This window comes from Ailuropoda melanoleuca, chromosome 5, assembly GCF_002007445.2.
Source record: "Ailuropoda melanoleuca isolate Jingjing chromosome 5, ASM200744v2, whole genome shotgun sequence".
NCBI classification, from domain to species: domain Eukaryota; kingdom Metazoa; phylum Chordata; class Mammalia; order Carnivora; family Ursidae; genus Ailuropoda; species Ailuropoda melanoleuca.
In genome coordinates, this window is record NC_048222.1 from 43,633,937 (window position 1) to 43,651,996 (window position 18,060).

At 36.1% G+C, this 18,060-nt stretch overlaps 1 protein-coding gene across 7 annotated transcripts in view; it reads left to right on the forward strand.

The window, feature by feature from the left end:
• HERC1 (HECT and RLD domain containing E3 ubiquitin protein ligase family member 1) overlaps positions 1-18,060 on the forward strand; it is a 177,575-nt gene that overhangs the window by 89,141 nt on the left and 70,374 nt on the right. For all 7 annotated transcript variants that reach the window (XM_034660855.1, XM_034660861.1, XM_034660859.1 and 4 more), the window contains 7 exons: positions 2,806-2,857; positions 9,662-9,930; positions 12,234-12,449; positions 13,132-13,252; positions 13,493-13,730; positions 13,886-14,079; positions 16,990-17,145. In XM_034660855.1, the coding sequence (XP_034516746.1) occupies positions 2,806-2,857; positions 9,662-9,930; positions 12,234-12,449; positions 13,132-13,252; positions 13,493-13,730; positions 13,886-14,079; positions 16,990-17,145 (1,246 nt within the window). The remainder of the gene's footprint in view (positions 1-2,805; positions 2,858-9,661; positions 9,931-12,233; positions 12,450-13,131; positions 13,253-13,492; positions 13,731-13,885; positions 14,080-16,989; positions 17,146-18,060) is intronic.

Consider the following 18,060-nt stretch of genomic DNA (forward strand, 5'->3'; position numbering starts at 1 on the left):
CCTCCCTACTCAAAAAACTCAGTGACTCTGCACTGCGTACCCAGAAATCAGAGATTCTGAAAATGTTTCCTGCCTGCCTTTGGAGCCAGTTACCTCTGTGGTGATCTGCATTTTTGGCATGCTAGTCCACCTGCCAGACCCCAGACATACCTCTTGAGCTTCTGCTCAAGCACTGTTTGTCTTAAATGTTCTTCTCCTGGATTTTGTTGTTGGGGGTCCTATCTCTCTCTTAAGAACTGGCCAGAAGGTCAACTCTTCCAGAAAGCTTTTCCAAGATTATGTTACTCACAGTGAGTCTCCATGTTATTTCCACGGCAGTTTGTTAGTACCTCTAATGTCTCATGTTGGACTTATTTGTATATTATTAATATTTCTTTCCAGTAGGCCTCTCAGAAGGTCTTGGTTTGTTGTGTTGGCCTGGTATCTTTTATAATATGCAAAGCATACTGTAAAAGATTGAGAATTCATTTCCACTGAAATGAAAAGATAAAAGGTGAGGATAGATGTAGGTAAAGCAACATACTTTTAGAAAACAATTAATGAAATCTGACTTAGTCACAAAAGGCTTATGATTTACTATTGATTTTCACCTGGGGCAAGACACTTAACTTTTCTGAGCCCTTGCTTCTTTATCTTTGAAATGGGGAATAAAACTACCTGTTACACTGGCCTCAACTGGGTTGTTGGGAAGAACAAGTTTGGTAATATAATTTAAAACATTTTGAAAATTACGTTTTCAAAACAGAATGGAAAGACAGATCAGTGGAGGTGGATTGAACCTCAGGTTTAATTGGCAAGATTGTTCATTTAGTTTCCGTACCATTTTTAAAAGATTAATAAACACATTTTTGAAAAGGTTTGCTTTTGATCGTCTTTCCTGTGGAATGTTTAGAAACATAGTGTTGTAAGAGGTAGGAGAGTCAAGAACCAGAGCAGATTCTTTTGCAGGTGAAAGGGAACCTGGGCTAAGCCTTCAGTTTTCGAGAGCCTGGTATAGATGAAGAGGAGAAAGCACAGGGGCCTTTTGGGTTTTTCCAGCTACAATACATCGTCCTTCTGTCTGAGGTTATTTAGGATGACCATTCATATCCTTGATGTGAAATCTTTATCCTTAAGATTTATTTATTTCATTTTAGAAAGAAAGTGAGTGAACATGAGGGGGCGAGGCAGAGGGAGAGGGAGAAAGAATCTCTAAGCAGACTCTGCACTCAGTGTGGAGGCCAGTGCAGGGCTCAGTCTCATGACCCTGAAATCATGACCTGAGCCTAAACCAGGAGTCAGAAGCTTAACTGACTGGGCCACCCAGGCGCCCCATCTTTATCCTTCTTTTATAAGGAGTGTTACATGATATTTATCTTCCTCTCTGTCTTGGTAAACAGAAAAACCTCAGCAGTTAATTAAACCTGAGGTTAGCTATTGGACAGTTGTCATACTTACCAACATTTTGTACTACAGTCTCAATTTATTCCTTCTCCCTCTTATTTCACAAAGGATTTGATTTAGTGTACAAAAATAAATAATTTATCAAGGTGTAAATTAGATCAGTGAATTAGGGCTGAAAGAAGCTGAGAGATAAAGCCCTGGGTAAGATTTGTACACCTCAGTACATAGCCTGTGATGTCCTGCTGAACGTGAACCACCAAGCAGGAAAAGCATGACTCACATGATTCAGTGTCTAAAAGTATCTAAAACAAACCAGTTGTTCAAGGGAAACACAGATAATTCTGGTTCTGAGGCCTGAGATAAAATTGTTCCATGAGCCCTCATGACAGAGGTACTGTGTGATAAAAATATTTTATTGCATGACACAGTGATATCTTCAGGGGCTATTGTGACATTTGGTGTTTTGTCCAGCACCAAATAGCCTGACACTATACTTATTTTTGGTGTGTGTTTGTGTGTGTGTGTGTGTGTGTAAGACAGAATGTGTTTATCCGTAATGTGGGTACATGTGTCTGTGTGTAACCAGGTAACAATTTTCTACAATGGCATTCCTAAATGAGTCTATTTTGTCATTTCTGCAACCTTTCTTCTTTGCCACCAATTTTTTTTATTGTGTGATAGAGTATGAATGAAATTCCTAAGACCATAATGTCAAGTCTGCATAAATAAGCCACCTATGGTTTGTGTTTGGTTGGCTGTATGAGCAGAGCAGATAGTTGTCTACACCTCCTCCCCAATGGAAATATACTTCTTTTCTTCTTGAAAGCCTTCACTGTTTTTATTGAGCTGTCTGCAGTTTCACCAATTTGAGATTTTTATATTTAACAGGCTTTTAAAAACATTTTAAAATCTTTTAAAATACAGCTAGAAGGTTTAGGACTATGTTATTTTTCTGTTAGTGTGGATTCGTCAGATTCTCTTCCTCTGAACACCTAGCCGAGACCAGTGGGGCTTTTGAAAAGAACATAAAGTGAGAATAGAGCAAGTAATAATTTTTCAAAACGGGACTTTACTACAGGGGGCTTTAGACATCTAGAGGGTATTAATAAGTTCATAGTGTGTTTGGAAAATAAAAGGCAAAGATTTCAAAGAAGAAAAGGTGACAACAAAAAAAACTTAGGCTACTTTGCGATGTTAGTTATTGTATACCTTGACTTTGTGTTTTAGTGTCTGGGTTACGTACCTGGCCTTTCTTAAAGCTGTTTTCGTGAGTTTTTAGAGAGTTTGTATTGTTAGTCTGACTTGACTTGTGAATAAGTAGCACATTGCTATAATTATATGTGTTTTTATTCTAATGTATTAAATCTTAATCTTAAAATACTTTTCACAATTAAATGTTATTATTTATTTTTAATTTAATAGAGTGGAAGACGAAATGTTGATTTGGATTTGGCATCATCTCATAGAAAAAGAGGTAAGTATTAAGAAATTAAAAATCTGGTTAAATGAAGTAGCTGTTTTTATATCTGATATATTTAGATAGGATTGTCGTTGAAGCATTACTGCAGAAACAAATTTAGAAACATCTTGTTGGAAGACTTAAAAGGAAAATCATTTTCTTTAAAATATATACCCTTTTAAAATATAGAACTGTCTAGGAGTTAATAGTCTAGTCTGTTTCTCATTTGTCATGTGTTTTGACTTTGTAAAAAGTCCTGTTTAACTCCAGAAGCAATGCTTTACATTATGGGGGGTCATGTACATGATTTGCTGTGTTTTAGTTCAGTGGTGTAGTTGCCATGGTTTAAAAGGTGTTTCAGGGAGAACTCTCCTCCGTTCACCCTCCCACGTACCCAGGCACACTTTCAGAAAGGTTCTGCTTTTTTTTTCTCTTTGTCTCTTAAGATAAAGCACGTAAGGCATGAACTTAGGATTTCTAGGCAGAAATTTTCCCATGAGGAACAATTTAGAGTGTCATCAAGAGTTAAGCGTGTTTGTTAGAAGCTCTGTCTTAGTGAATAACACAGTTAACTCTTGGTTATGTATATAGATGAATGGAAAGGACAGCAGTTTCAGAGAATCTAAATTCAAGGTTAACTAAAAACTCTCCAAGTATTGTTCTCTATTAACTGGCATTTTTATTAAACCCATTTATATTGTGGTTGTGAAAAGTGAGATGTTCAGAGTTGGCACTAGTGGCAATTTTTTAAAAGCTTGTGGGAAAATCTTTTTCCTGCGATATTACATCTTCTGTACTTCAAAAGGAAACACTTCTCTTCATAGCTTCCTTGGCAGGATGTTAGGTTCCCCCTCACAGGGAAAAAAATGAGAAATGAAGGAAAACTGAGGAATGAGGAGAAGAAATGCACACACATGTTTTTTCATTTTTGTGCTTAGAAGAAGAAATGTTGGTACTTCTGTAGAATCAAATATGGCAATATTTTGTCCTTTAATTATAATTAGAATACAGAGAATTATTTTTCTGAAATATTAGGAATAATGACTAGAACTGGTGCTTTCTTTATTGGAAAGTCTTTGGAGACTGTAACATATCTGTTGGGTTATAACATAGCTGCTGGGTTTCTAAAAAAAATTACAAGGTATTTGTATATGAAAAAAATTAAATGATGTTTAGTATAATGTGCAGCATTTACTTTATTATTTTCTGATTCTTTGAAAATTGGTGGTTCGCATGCCATGATTAGCCAGAGAATTCTTTTCCTTAACCACTTGACTTAGGAATTAAATTTTTGGTTAGCTTAGGTGAGCCCTATTGCTAAAATTTCTTTTATGTTAATGAATGCCTATCACTTGGTGCTAGAGAGAAGATGGTTCCAGCCTTACCAAGTAGCGTAAGGGATCCAGTCTGTAGTTTAAGAGCTTCCTAATTATATTTATATGTGATAGTCCATTAGCTAAAATTATTATTTTCTCTCAAATCCTTATCTTGTTTATGGAAATATAAATGTGAGATTTAGTCTAATATTAGCCATGACAGTGTGTGGCAAAGTAATGTTTAGAATAAAACAGAAAGTGGTAGCTTTATCTTTGAATTAAGCATAACCTAGAATTTAAATGTAAATTACTTAAGGGGAATTACTCTGACATTTCAGAATTACTGTCCTAGAGTTGCTACCTGTTCAAGTTTTTAAACTATTACCCTGTAAGTAGATGTGGAGTTTCTGTAGTTTTAGATCTAAGTAGATAAAAATGAATTAAGCCATTAGTCCAAATTTTGTTTGTGGATAAGCTACCTTCTCCAAAAAGCTCAAGGTAGTACCAAAATCTGTTAACCTTTTGGAATTTAACTTTATTTTGTTGAAAACAAAAAAGCAAACATAGGACCTCATGGGAAAAGTTTTTTTTAATTACCCACTTAGGAAATTATAATAGGGAGGCAAATTAGTTATATAAGTTTTCATGATATCACTTAATGTGGTACCAGTTTATCTTAGTAATCATTACAGTTCAATGTTCCCAGAGTAAAAGAAATCTGCTGATGGCTCTGTTCCTAGGTATAGGTGACTACAAAGTAGAAAAAGTACTATTTTAGGAAGGGCAGCAAAAATAAGTAGTTTTCAATCTCATGAATCCTTGAGCTTGTGGATTAAGCAATGAAAATGTACACTTAATAGTTTTTTTATGGATTTCCATCTTTAAAAGAAACGAACACTGAAAATACATTAGGAGAATATATTTTGAAAGGATTTTTTAAAGATCATGTATATTTGGTGACTACCTTCTGACCATGGTGGGTTTTCTGTTTTGTTTTTTTTGCCCTTAAATAATGGTAAAGTAAGCCACCCTACTTTTTCCTTATTTATTGCCAATATGGACCAGATGCTATAAGCCTTAGTATGCCTATCTTCAATTGAGCAAATGAACCTACCAAGTCTGAGAACTGTTTGGGGCCATTTAGGTGTTCTGATTCTAACTTGAGCTATGAAGGACAAGCAGATGTCTAGCTAAGTGAGAATTCTACGCACTTGTTTACCCCTTTCCAGTATTTTGAAGAGGAAATGTAAACTTTTCCCCTCACATAGCTTTTGTAATTATTAGTCTCAGTGGTCCTGAGTTATTAAAAAACTAATAAGAAAAATTAGAGGTAAGTGTCTAATTACGTCCCATTTACTAAAATTAAATGGATGTATCCATAACAGTTAATGGTTGTATACACATTTCAGCTGCCCTTATTGTGCTTCCAAAGACTTCTCCTTGGGAGTGCCTAGTGCCTGTAATTTCAGTATTTGGCATTGGAGATACTAGGATTCATGCTCTTGAGCCATGATTGCTTCTTCTTCCCTCACTCCAGTTAATGTTCCATAGTTGCTCCAAGTAAGCACGTACAGGAAGGAGTAGAGCAAAGTGAGCAAATAAATTTAGCTCCATCAACTTGGTCAGCTCTTTAGAGGCATTGAAGTTAAATTCTAAAACCAAAAAAAGTCATAGGTCACTTTAAAAAGAGATAGATGAAACATATGTCTGCTTCGCTCCTCAGAGATAATAGAACATTTGCATTCTTTAAACACCTATCAACTGCCTATATACGCCAGTCATTGTTCTGATCACTTAAAACATATTAACACACTTAATTCTTATAGCAGCTTGTCAAAATTTTTGACAAAGCTGTTTAATGTGTTGGTATTTTGGTACTTTGATAAATACTTAAAAGACTTGCTGTAGTTGTGTAGAACAGAGCTCATTCTTCACTAAAGATACCTTTTCGCAGATATTTAACTTCAGTTTTCATATGCAGTGAAAAATGGTGGGGATACCAAAGCAACAATTTAAGAAGCAACATCAGGTGTCGTCTTAGTTAAAATATTATATGGTTTGATTTTTTTATCCCCTGGGTCTTTAAATAAAGTGTTAGGGGTTTACAGCTATAATAGTACTGGAAACTTTTATCAGCATGTGTGTTTCGTGGTATAACATGTTTGGGTGAAATGCTGTTGTAACTATGCATTTCAAATTAGATTATATAAAGAAGAACAAATGTAAATGTTGTCTCCTGTATCAAATTTCTCCTTTTGTCTTCTGATTCTTGTGTGGTAGTGTATTTACTCCTTTTTGGCCAGTTGAGCCCCAGAAAAAAGAAGAGCTTCAAGCAAGTACATGATGGCATGTTTAATTTTTTTCCCCTTTTAGCTTGCCTACATATTTTATGGTTTATAAAGTATGTATTGCAGCGCTGCCATGTTCATTTTGAAAATTCCATTTAAGAACCAAAGTTTTGTAAGGACAAGTAAACAATCTCAAAATTTTCTTGGACTTAATATTTTCTTTTTATAGTAGATGACTCTGAATTAATACTAAGTAAGAACTGGTCTTAGTCACAGTGACTCTATAAAAGCTTTTGTTGTACTTTTCAGACACAGTACTTCCTATATTCAGGTCCAATAATATTGGACAAACCAAAGTTATCAGGTTGTTACAGTTTTTTTTAAAAGACTAAGAGTTCTTTCATTTCTCATTTCCATAATGTAAGTTTTTGTTTTAAAGTATTTTTTATGTCAGCCTAAATATTTGGGTTATGATTATTTATTTATTTATCTATCTATCTATCTATCTATCCTAATGTTTTCATATCATGTTTTCTTGTTCTTTCTTTTAGTCATACAAAGCTTTGACTGGGTCTTATACCTAATAAGTTGCATATTTTACATTGGGTTCAGCAAACTATGCCTAGTGAGCCAAGTTTGGTCTGCTACCTTTTTTCATAAATAAGGTTTTGTTGGAACACAGCCACACACTCATCTGTTCATGTATTGTCTATGGCCGCAACAGGAGCAGCAGAGTTGAGTGGTTGTAGCACAGACCTTTATGACCCACAAAAACCTAAAATATTTACTGTCTGACTCTTATACAAAAACTTTAGCCCCTGCTTTAATTTGCAGAGAGGTTTTGAATGGGTTGCTCACCCATTCCTAGAACATTTTGGGGTCTATTAAAGCAGTTCACTCTCTGTATATTCTTCACAGTGAACCTTTGTGTAGGCAGGCAGTTGACATTTCCATGAACTAGAGACTCGTGATGTCGATTAGTAACAGCAATGTGTAAGATCACCTCCCTCCCATAAAATTAAGGAATTAGTGTTATTAATTTAACAGATCAGTTTTTTGAGTCTCTTTCCTCAGTTGGAAATTGAGGACTACGTAATCTTCAAGGTCCCCTTTACTTCTGTGGTTCTAACACTAGCTCATTGTACATTTTATTTTCATTTTGAAAAGTAATTTGTAAATATTGGAAAACAGAAGAACTTTTTATCCTGAAATTTTATTATTGAACGAAGAAGTTCAATGCAAAGAGCCAAAACCTGTCATTTGTAAGTTAAGGCTATATCCAGATTCTGAATTTGGGGTGCTTAAAGAAATGGAAAATGATTATTTCTTTTTTTTAATTAGCTTCTGCTTTATTCTTTAAATATCATTTTTAATTTAATATGCTATCCATCCTTGACATTATTCTTTGGATTTTTTTATTCTTTTCTATTTTATGTGAAAAAATACTCAGCTATACAATTTGGGGAATTTTTCAGATTATTTTTTATGCTCAGTAGAACTGAAAATTCAGCCTTTTTTAATTTTAAGAATTCTTGCTGAAACATAGAAGGCAGATAAACCATATATTCATTACCATTTAAAATTATTCTAGTAGGACGCTTATAAATTATTTCAGTTACTTTATAATATTAGCTGAATTTCTACATCTGATTTTGAATCCCTGCGGTTTTACTGACACCAGTGTAGTAATTCAGAAATAAGTTAGGCAGTCAATATTGTATTAATTTGTTTTCTCTGTGGGCATTAGTGTTTAAGTAGTTCTCTTCCCAAATCTTTTTCATCTGTTGTGCAACAAATATAATTTTGAATGCATATTTTATTGGGTACCTTAAGATGCATTCCTAATAGAGAAATTTGGTATATTCACATGATAGGACATTATACAGCACTCATAGAAATGAACTGTGGCTACATGCAATGATGTGAATGAATATTGGCAGTATTATATTGATGGAAGAGAGTATGCCCAGAAAATTTACATAAAATGATATTTTTTTGTAAAGTCAGAACCCACTAAAACTTAACATTCTTTGTCGTGGGAGTGAATTCATATAAGATAAACCAATATTTAGCATTAATAAAAGCAAAGGAATGATAAACCCAGCTTAGGGATACTGACAGCCTTAGCTCGGAGGAGATAGGGAGAGATGGGCTGGAGGAGGAACAGATAGGTAGATACAAGGTACTATCAATTTTCCAGTTCTTGTGTTCACATTTATTATAAATAAATGCAGAAGCAGGCCATGTGTGGACCAATGATGATAGTATATCATGAGCCAAGGATTATGATTAATCTAATTCATGTACCTGAGATCAATTAAATTAAAAAAGAGAAGGCTTGTAAGAACTAGACATTTATATATTTATTTAAAGCTAATATTGGCATGTGACTGGGACAGTTGTTGAGTTCAAACATATTAACATATTTGTTGTCTAATGTTTTAGTCTGTTTAGTCTAGAAAATGCCCACCGGCAAAACTAATGGTATTATATCTTTGAGCAACTATTGTGACATCGCTTGGTAATTTTAAATAGGTATCGTTTTACAGTGAATCTCATATATTCTTGTCTGTGAAACTTTGCTTCCTCTATATAGGAGTTTCACAACCTGAAATAAATATGCATATGACACAGTGAAAGTGTTCCTTATATTAATGAAACCCAAAGGGTGATGTTTGTGTCTCCTTTTTGTGTAAGTTTACTTGCCCTTCTATATTCATTTTTTGGTAATGTTTCGTTGTAGATATGTAGACTCTTTGCTCAGTCTTAACTTACTCTTTGCAAAAATAATGCTAAAACAGATGAAGTCCTATTACTATTAGGTCTTAACCAGCAGTGTCCCAAGTGTCTAGTTCTTTTTTGTTCATAAATGGTGGTCTGGTTTAATACTGCAGAGCATTTTAAGCTAAGCATTTTGAGAGCAGCTTCTGCCTTTCTTTTTCTTGTGGCAGCGTGTTGCTAAAGCGCTTACAGAGACACTGATACATCAAACAGGGCTTTCCCTTTATTTTCTTACATTGCTCTAGTTTTTTTTTTTTGTTTGTTGTTTTTTATCAAAGCATTTTGCTCAGATTCACTTAATGCATGCATGTATTCCAACATGAGTGTCCATTTCTCACCAGTTGGTATGGTAGCAGCACTCAGCCCTCGTCTAGTTTCAGAATATATGCTCTACTTGCTTGTCATTGATACATGTTTGTTCTGTTTGTATGTAGGTCCTTTGCACAGTCAGTTGGAATCCCTGAGTGACTCTTGGGCTCGCCTGAAACATAGCAGAGACTGGTTATGCAACTCCTCGTACTCCTTTGAGTCTGATTTTGATTTGACCAAGTCTTTGGGAGTTCACACTTTGATTGAAAATGTTGTAAGCTTTGTGAGTGGAGATGTGGGGAATGCCCCAGGTTTTAAGGAACCGGAGGAAAGTATGTCTACAAGTCCCCAGGCCTCCATCATTGCAATGGAACAGCAGCAGTTAAGGGCAGAAGTAAGTCTTTGATATTTATGCCTCGTGAGGCATTACAGAAACTTAAATCACTGAATGCACAATAGTAGGAAAAACTTTTCTCCTACTCCTTCCCTCTCCCTTTCCTCCACTTGAACTTTTTGATGTCACTCTCATAACTAAAACAGCATAATATTTTGTTTGAAGTGGACAGAAGTACATTTTTAATTGCCATCTCTTAGAACAAGATACTTTAATCATAAGTCTTTCCTTGTCTCCTAGAAACCAGAGTGAGACTGGCTGGTGAGCATACAGATCTAATTCCTAGAGCCTCCAGTTTTGACCTATTTGTCTTCATTTAAAAAGGGCTAGATTGCAGAAGCCTTCATAGAGACATGCTAAAATCCATACTTTAAAATGATGTTTCAAATTATGTCATTAACAAAATTATGTGAAAAAAAATCAAATAGTTGTACTGAAAGTTACCTCTTGGGTTATTAAAATACTGTATGAACATAGCTAATCATTGTTTGCTGCTTTTCTACTTGATATTAATGTTTGGGAGACACAAAGTTACTTTCTTCAGTTTGTTAGAGCTTTTCTCCATTTTAGCAACGTTTGATAAATAATCTGAACGTGTACTAGGAAATAAGTATCTCCAATATGTTAATATAAAGTTAAGCATCTTTTATTGTGATGCAGAAATAGATGGCATATTTGTCATTAAATTATTTTGAAAAACATAAAAGAAATAAATAAAAACGGCTAGATTAGACCACCACAGTAATAATAATGAATGCTAAAATTAGCAAAACTTCAAGGAGACATAAGATGTCTTCATAGCCTCAAAATATCTCCCTCAAAATATTTATTGATTACTCTGGTTTTAACATATAAACAGACTCTTTTTTTTAAAGATTGTATTTATTTATTAGAGAGAGAGTGCATACACACAAGCGCAGGGAGGGGCAGAGGGAGAGGGAGAAGCAGACTCCCTGCTGATGTGGGGCTCCATCCCAGGACCCTGAGATTATGAACTGAGCCAAAGGCAGACACTTAACCAGCTGAGCCACCCAGGTGCCCCTGTACTCAGATTCTTTAACACTCTTCCTTCCAGGAGGTAGAGCTTAATTCCCCTTTTTTTCTGAGTAAGCTGGACTTACCAGCTCAGGGCTTACAGAGTATAAAAAGGGGGGAAAAATGAGTAATTTTACATTGCAAAAATCTGGTGGACATTACCTTAGCCAAGTGATCAAGATTAGCATCATCAGTAATAAGTTATGGTGATATCATGCATCTCTGAAATGTGATGAGAAGAGGACTTTATGGTATTCCCCCCAAATCCATAACTCTAGTCCAATAATGAGAAAACATCAGGCAAACCCAAACTGAAGGACATTCGATAAAATAAATGAACAGCTGTTCCAAAAGAAAGATGGAAACTGTCACAGACTAAAGGAGATTACAGAAACATGACAGTTAAGTGCAACAGGCTATCTGAGATTGGATCTTAGAACAGAAAAGGGACATTATGGGAAAACTGGTGAAATCCAGATAAAGTCTATGGCTTAGTTATAGTGTTGTACCAGTGTTCATTTCGTAGTTTTGATAAATGTACCATGGTTACCGAAGATGATAACATTAGCAAAAGGTAGGGGGAAGGCATACAGGGACCATCTGTACCATCTTTCAACTCTTCTGTACAATTATTAGATGTACAATTATTTCAAAATAAAAAGTTTATTTAAAAAATGATAGGCTGATTGGCCACAGTGGTAGGTATTGTTTTCCTAGGGAAGACAGAGCCCGATGTTCAGGAGAATCACAGAGAAACCTTTCAGAAAACCTTTTTCTAATTCTTGAATTAAACAGTATTCATTTTATATAACTTTTTTTATAAGTGAAGGAAGCAATAATCATAGAACCTTACAGTTTTGAAACCTTCACATATTTATTCTCATGAGCATCACAATAGCTATGTGAGTAGGTTAAAGTACTACAGTATTAGCCTCTTTTGACACATGAAGAAGGTGAAATTCAGGAAGTTAAATGAGTTTCCCAAGATCACATAGTGGGTGGAAGAGTCTGGCCTTGAAATTAGGTCTCTTATACCCAAACCTATTTTCCCCATTGTCCTATGTAGCCTCTTTTATACTGAAGTATAATTATAGAGTTTTTAGAAATATTTTGATTTTAAAAAGTTATAATAATAAATGTTTAATAGAATAGATTTCTAAGAAATGTCAGTTTTCTGTGTGCTAAGTAATATATTATCTGTGTTGGAATTCCTTTGTGTCTCAGTCCAGTGAAGGAGTCTAAAATATATTTATTTTACTTTTCTCAAGCTTCGTTTAGAAGCACTTCACCAGATCCTCGTTCTGTTATCTGGGATGGAGGAAAAAGGTAGCATCTCTCTGGCAGGAAGCAGGTCAAGCTCAGGCTTCCAGTCATCCACACTGCTCACATCTGTGAGGCTGCAGTTTCTAGCGGGGTGTTTTGGTTTAGGCACTGTGGGACATGCAGGAGCCAAAGGAGAGAGTGGTCGATTGCATCACTATCAGGTGGGTGATGGGTCTGTTGTGTGAAGATGACACCTTGCAGTACATTCAGATTATAAATGTATATATGTATATATCTGTATAAGTTTTTTTTTTCTTTTTTTACAAAATCAGTTTAATAATGCTAAATGTTCTGGTATTTAAGATTGAGGTTTAAAATTACAAAGACTTTGAAATGACTCTTAAAGATATCTCATTGGTGTAGTTTCCTGGGTAACAGTAATACAGTTCGGATCAGGTGGGCCATTTTAATGTTGTTCTTTTAGATTCTTTGCTGGCTCAGTTTTCTTAACCCTTAGTGAAATCGGATAGAGATAGATCTAATTTGGGATAGGGATTGGTGTTCGCGAGGATGGATTTCAAGAATTTACATTTACACTTGATCATTTTACCTAGTTTCCCTGATGGCTTGAAAAAAAAATTTTTTTTAAGTGTTGTCTTTATGTCTTCCATATTTAGAGAAGAAAAATTGCTTTGTGGGAAAGGAGAGAGATTATATAGAATCAAGAATTGTCAAGCTTTTAAGTATAAACTTACTATAAAACTTTTATATACTGAAATACACTGAATAATTAAAAATCACCATCAGGCTTTATCGTAGAGTGGGATAAAATGCTATTATTTTTATTTGGGTAGAAGGTGTTACTGTTACTAATAGAAAAGTAAATCTTTATATATAATTCAGGATGGGATCAGAGCAGCTAAAAGAAATATTCAGATTGAAATCCAGGTGGCCGTGCATAAGATTTATCAACAATTATCTGCTACTCTAGAGAGAGCTCTCCAAGCAAACAAGCATCACATTGGTGAGTAACTGCCCCTGCAAATGTAAGATGCAAGTTATGTTTTATGCTAGATACTTTAGGTGTTCTATATCTTGTGTTAACATTAGTAGGTCAGTTTGCAGGTAGAGAATAAATATTTGAAAATGTAGTAGTGTTCCACGTTACTATTTATATTTTGGAATATGATTTATTTTAGTAAATGCTTTGTTTACTTCAAAGAGAATTCTCAGTTTTCTTCTTTCTTTTTTCTTTCTTTTCTAGAAGCCCAGCAACGTCTCCTCTTGGTTACAGTTTTTGCCCTGAGTGTTCACTATCAACCAGTGGATGTTTCCTTGGCAATTTCCACTGGTCTGCTAAACGTCTTGTCGCAGTTATGTGGCACAGACACCATGCTAGGACAGCCTCTACAGTTGTTGCCAAAGACGGGTGTTTCCCAGCTTAGCACAGCTTTAAAAGTGGCTAGTACGAGATTGCTCCAGATTCTAGCCATCACTACAGGGTGAGCATTATAGATGTCTCGGTGGAACTATATGGGACCTAGTCTTTTCACATTTTAGTAATTGCCGTTTCCCCCTAATCTCCTTTATGTGTTTAAGTACAAACAATTGCCCAGCTGTGTTACTACCACTGTTCTTTCCCTCTTACTTCACATAGGACATATGCTGATAAACTGAGCCCCAAAGTAGTTCAGTCCTTGTTGGACCTACTCTGTAGTCAGTTGAAGAATTTGTTATCCCAAGCTGGCGTACTACTTATGGCCTCATTTGGAGAAGAGGAAGGAGAAGAGGGTGAAGAAGAAGAAAAAAAAGTTGACTCCAGTGGAGAAACTGAGAAGAAGGACTTCAGAGGTAGAATAAACCCTTTTCTGTGTCATTATTCACAAGCATTTATTGAATCCTCGTTGTATGAATATCATTAGAATGTAGACTTCTTTCTGTTGTGAGGCATGAAGGAATTTTTTAAAATTCATTTATAAACCCCTTTTCTCTCTAATTATGTTTGATTTAGATGAGCTTCTGACTGAATCTCCTCTCCTTAGAGTCTGTTAACTGTGATGCAGTGACCATATTGCTTCCTCTCTAGATCCAGCTTCTTGACTGTCCTGCGTCTAGAATCCAGAGGTTCTAGGTGACTGATTCTCCCAGGTTATGCTTTCTTAGCATTTGATCTTGACAGCCCATCTTTAATCATAGTCTTGACTTAAGTGTTCCCCTAGGACCAAGAGTTTTCATGTGTGGGAATTAGGTTAGAATTAGAATAGCAGAACTTCTTGCTAGGCTGTTATGTTTCCTGGTCACCAAAAAACTTATTATATTTAATTGTCATAGACTTCATTGCTATAATATGGCCATCTGCTCATAGCTTTAAAAAGCTATAGTGAATATTGTATTTCAGTAGAATTAAACCCTGAACAGCAGGGAGCAGAAGTGCTTGCTACCTTTGTCTGCTGCATAATTAAGGAATAAAAGTTTAAAATTGGTCATTTATTTAAAAAGTTTTTGCAAAACTACCATGTCTTATTACCATAATAAACTCTGGGAGCCCTTAAAATCCTCTCTGTTAAAATCCGTTAATAATACTAAAATTAGATAAAGTAATATTTAAATAATATTGTGAGGTAGATGAGTGGATAGAGGAAATACCCTGTGATAGAAAAATGATAAAACATTGTCTCTGCTCTCAGGAACCTTCTAAGGTAATGAGAGAGGCAGACATGCCAACAAATAATTACAGTGTGATACAAGAAGCTCAGAAGAAAGAGCTGAGTTTCTTAAGTCAGAATCTAGGAGGAAGGACCAGCTTTTGGTTTCGGAGGCTGAACCTGATGCAAATTCCTTCTCCCTGTTCGTATAGAGAGTATGGTACTGAGACAAAGAGCATGGGCAGACTCAAAAGACATAGTAAAATAAACACAAGCTTTTGATGCCGCCTCCTGTTTTCCTGAGATCCAGTGAGGAATACAGGGTGGTTAAGGTAATAGTTTCTCCCCGTTCTGTGCTGAATACTGTACGTACGAACAGCAAGGAAGACATAATAGAGTTATTTCTCAACCTGTAGGTTCCCAGGAAAACTGGGCCCTTCCATATCCAGTAAAGAAAGAAACCGTTCTGTGAGTGAATCTCGGCGGGCGTAACAGCAGCCTGAATCCACATCCATTCCTCTCAGGTCATCCTAGAGAGAATGCTGATGTACTCTCTCTATTCATGGGGATGGCTGGGAGTGAGACTGATTCTGGTCACACGCAGTGGCCAGCTTTTAATAACCCCACAAACCCTATAAAATACTTAACTGAAAGTAAGGTGTACCTTTCATTTCAAATATAGTATTGTTACTGAAACAAACTGAATCACCAAGGTGTATCAACCAGCTTTATATTTAAGGCCTCCAAACTTCAGTTAATTTAATTAATTTAGTGTCTTGTTACAGAGATAACTTGCTGGGAGTGAGGATGGGGGGGTAGGATGGAGGCCTCATAAAAGAGATTTTCCCAAGGATCTCTAGCCAGAGAGAGGGCCATATAGAAGAGGTAGCTTTTGAACTGGATTTTGAAGGAATGTGTATGAACAAGGTTGGAGTGATATGTGGGTGTCCAGGGCAGGCTAATAATTTTATATTCTTCAAACTGATATTATTAAAATATTTGCTTATTAGCATTTAAGCAAAGAAGAGTTAGAGTACCATATAGAGGAATTGTAGCAAAAGAGTACAACGGTCTCATTATCACCAGTGTTCCAGTTCTGTCACAGACATGCGTACTCATCTCAGCAGAACAGAAGTCCTCCAGTTATGACAGGAAGGTAGATTCCTGGCCATCTAAGTGTGGTCCTTGGGATGGGGGTCTCCCTCTAAAGTGACTTGTCTGTATATTCCTTAATTTGACATGCCAGGATCTTCCTGAGAGGAGTGCTGTGTATACCTGCCTTTAGATTGTTAGGATTTTGTATGGTTTTGTGCCCCTTAGAGATTGACATTCTGGGCAACTGCCTCACTGGCATCCTTCTTCCCCTTGACTCTTGAGTGGGACTTTGCCAGGCTGAGAGGGTATGAAAGGTGTTGGATGATGATAGAACATGGTGTATTACAGGAAGAGCAGATAGTTCTCTGGCCTCAAAATGCACAGGGTGGAGGGAAACTATGAGGGAGGACGAGAGAGAGTCTGGTACTGATGTCGGTGGAAAAACTAGGAAGATTGGTTAGGGCACGTTTGTATGAAAGATCTTTTTACATGGAGTTAGTCCTCAGGCACATCGGACGCAGGCCTAGAAATTTGTTTCTTTGTAGAATCTGAAAGCACAGTGTTTTTTAGAGATGTGATTCTTAACTTGATTGGCTGGGGGAGATCATGGACTTTTTAAAAATGTGATCCAAGTTTGTGAACTCTTTCACTAATCAAATACACAATTTCCATACAATTTTAAGGGGGTTCACCGACAGTTTCCTTCAGATTCTACCTAGTAAAACTCTAGATTTGAAAGATAACTGTTGTTCTCATAGCTATAAAAAAATGCACAAAACCAAATACACATACTTTATTCTAGCAGCCTCACTGTTGTGCACAAATGTAAAAAATGTTTTAAGCTTGGCATTATTTTCTGACCTTTCCCCGTTTTGTTCCTCAAGTTTTAAAAATTCGACAGCTAATTGACAACTTAAATTTTAATTAAGTTTGGACTTCCTGCAATCGACACGTTACTTGATATAAGACATTTTCCTGTTGATTTTTGGTTGTAATGTAAACTTGTCTCTTCCCTCTTCAGCTGCTCTTAGGAAACAACATGCAGCCGAACTGCATCTGGGAGATTTTTTAGTTTTTCTTCGCAGAGTTGTATCTTCAAAAGCAATTCAATCAAAAATGGCTTCCCCAAAATGGACAGAAGTGCTTCTAAATATAGCGTCTCAGAAGTGTTCTTCAGGTATATGACCTTTGCCTTGTATTACAAGAGTCTTTTTATATGTCACACGTATTTCATTCAGGTAGTGCCGGACTTGAACAACATTGGATATTTTGACCTTAATTTCAAGACTTATTTTCTGAGTACTTACTTGATCAAAAGAAAAATCTGATTTCAGAAGTAAAAATGGATTGTTGTGGTAGTAGGTATGGAAAAGAGCATCATTATTCTGCCTCTACCTTTGCTTACTTTAGAGTAGTACAAACTGTTTACTTCCCATTAATCCTAACAATCTCTGGGAGGCGGTCAGGGCATTAATGGAGAAGAAGCCATGAAAGAGTATGGTAAACCCGAGCTTTAGAGATTAACAGACCTATTTAAAATTCTTCTTCTGCTGAGCTGTGGTCACCTTACTTCACTTCTCTCAGCCTTAGTTTCCTCATCAGTAAAACGGGTATGATGTAGGGTTTGTGAAGATCAACAGAGTTAATGTGTATGAAGTGTATAATGTAGTACCTGGCACAGTTGTTACGATAGCGCTATTCCCTTTATGTATACATAGAAAGCCCCCCCCACGCATGGGTGCTCTCTCTCTTTCTCTAAAATAAATAAATAAATCTTAAAAAATATATAAAGGGTTGCTTGGGTGGCACAGTCAGTTAATCGTCCCACTCTTGGTTTTGGCTCAGGCCATGATCTCAGGGTTGTGAGATTGAGCGTCCCCCCGCCCCCCATCGGACTCCACAGTTAGTGAGGAGTCTGCTTAAGATTGTCTCTCCCCATCTCTTTGCCCCTCCCCCCAAACACGTGCCCCCTCTCTCTCCCTCTCTCTCTAATAAATAAATCTTATATATACATAAAAACTGAGATACAAACATGAATATTCATGTACATTAGTGGGTATAAGATGAGTCCAGAATTCTTGTGATAATAGGT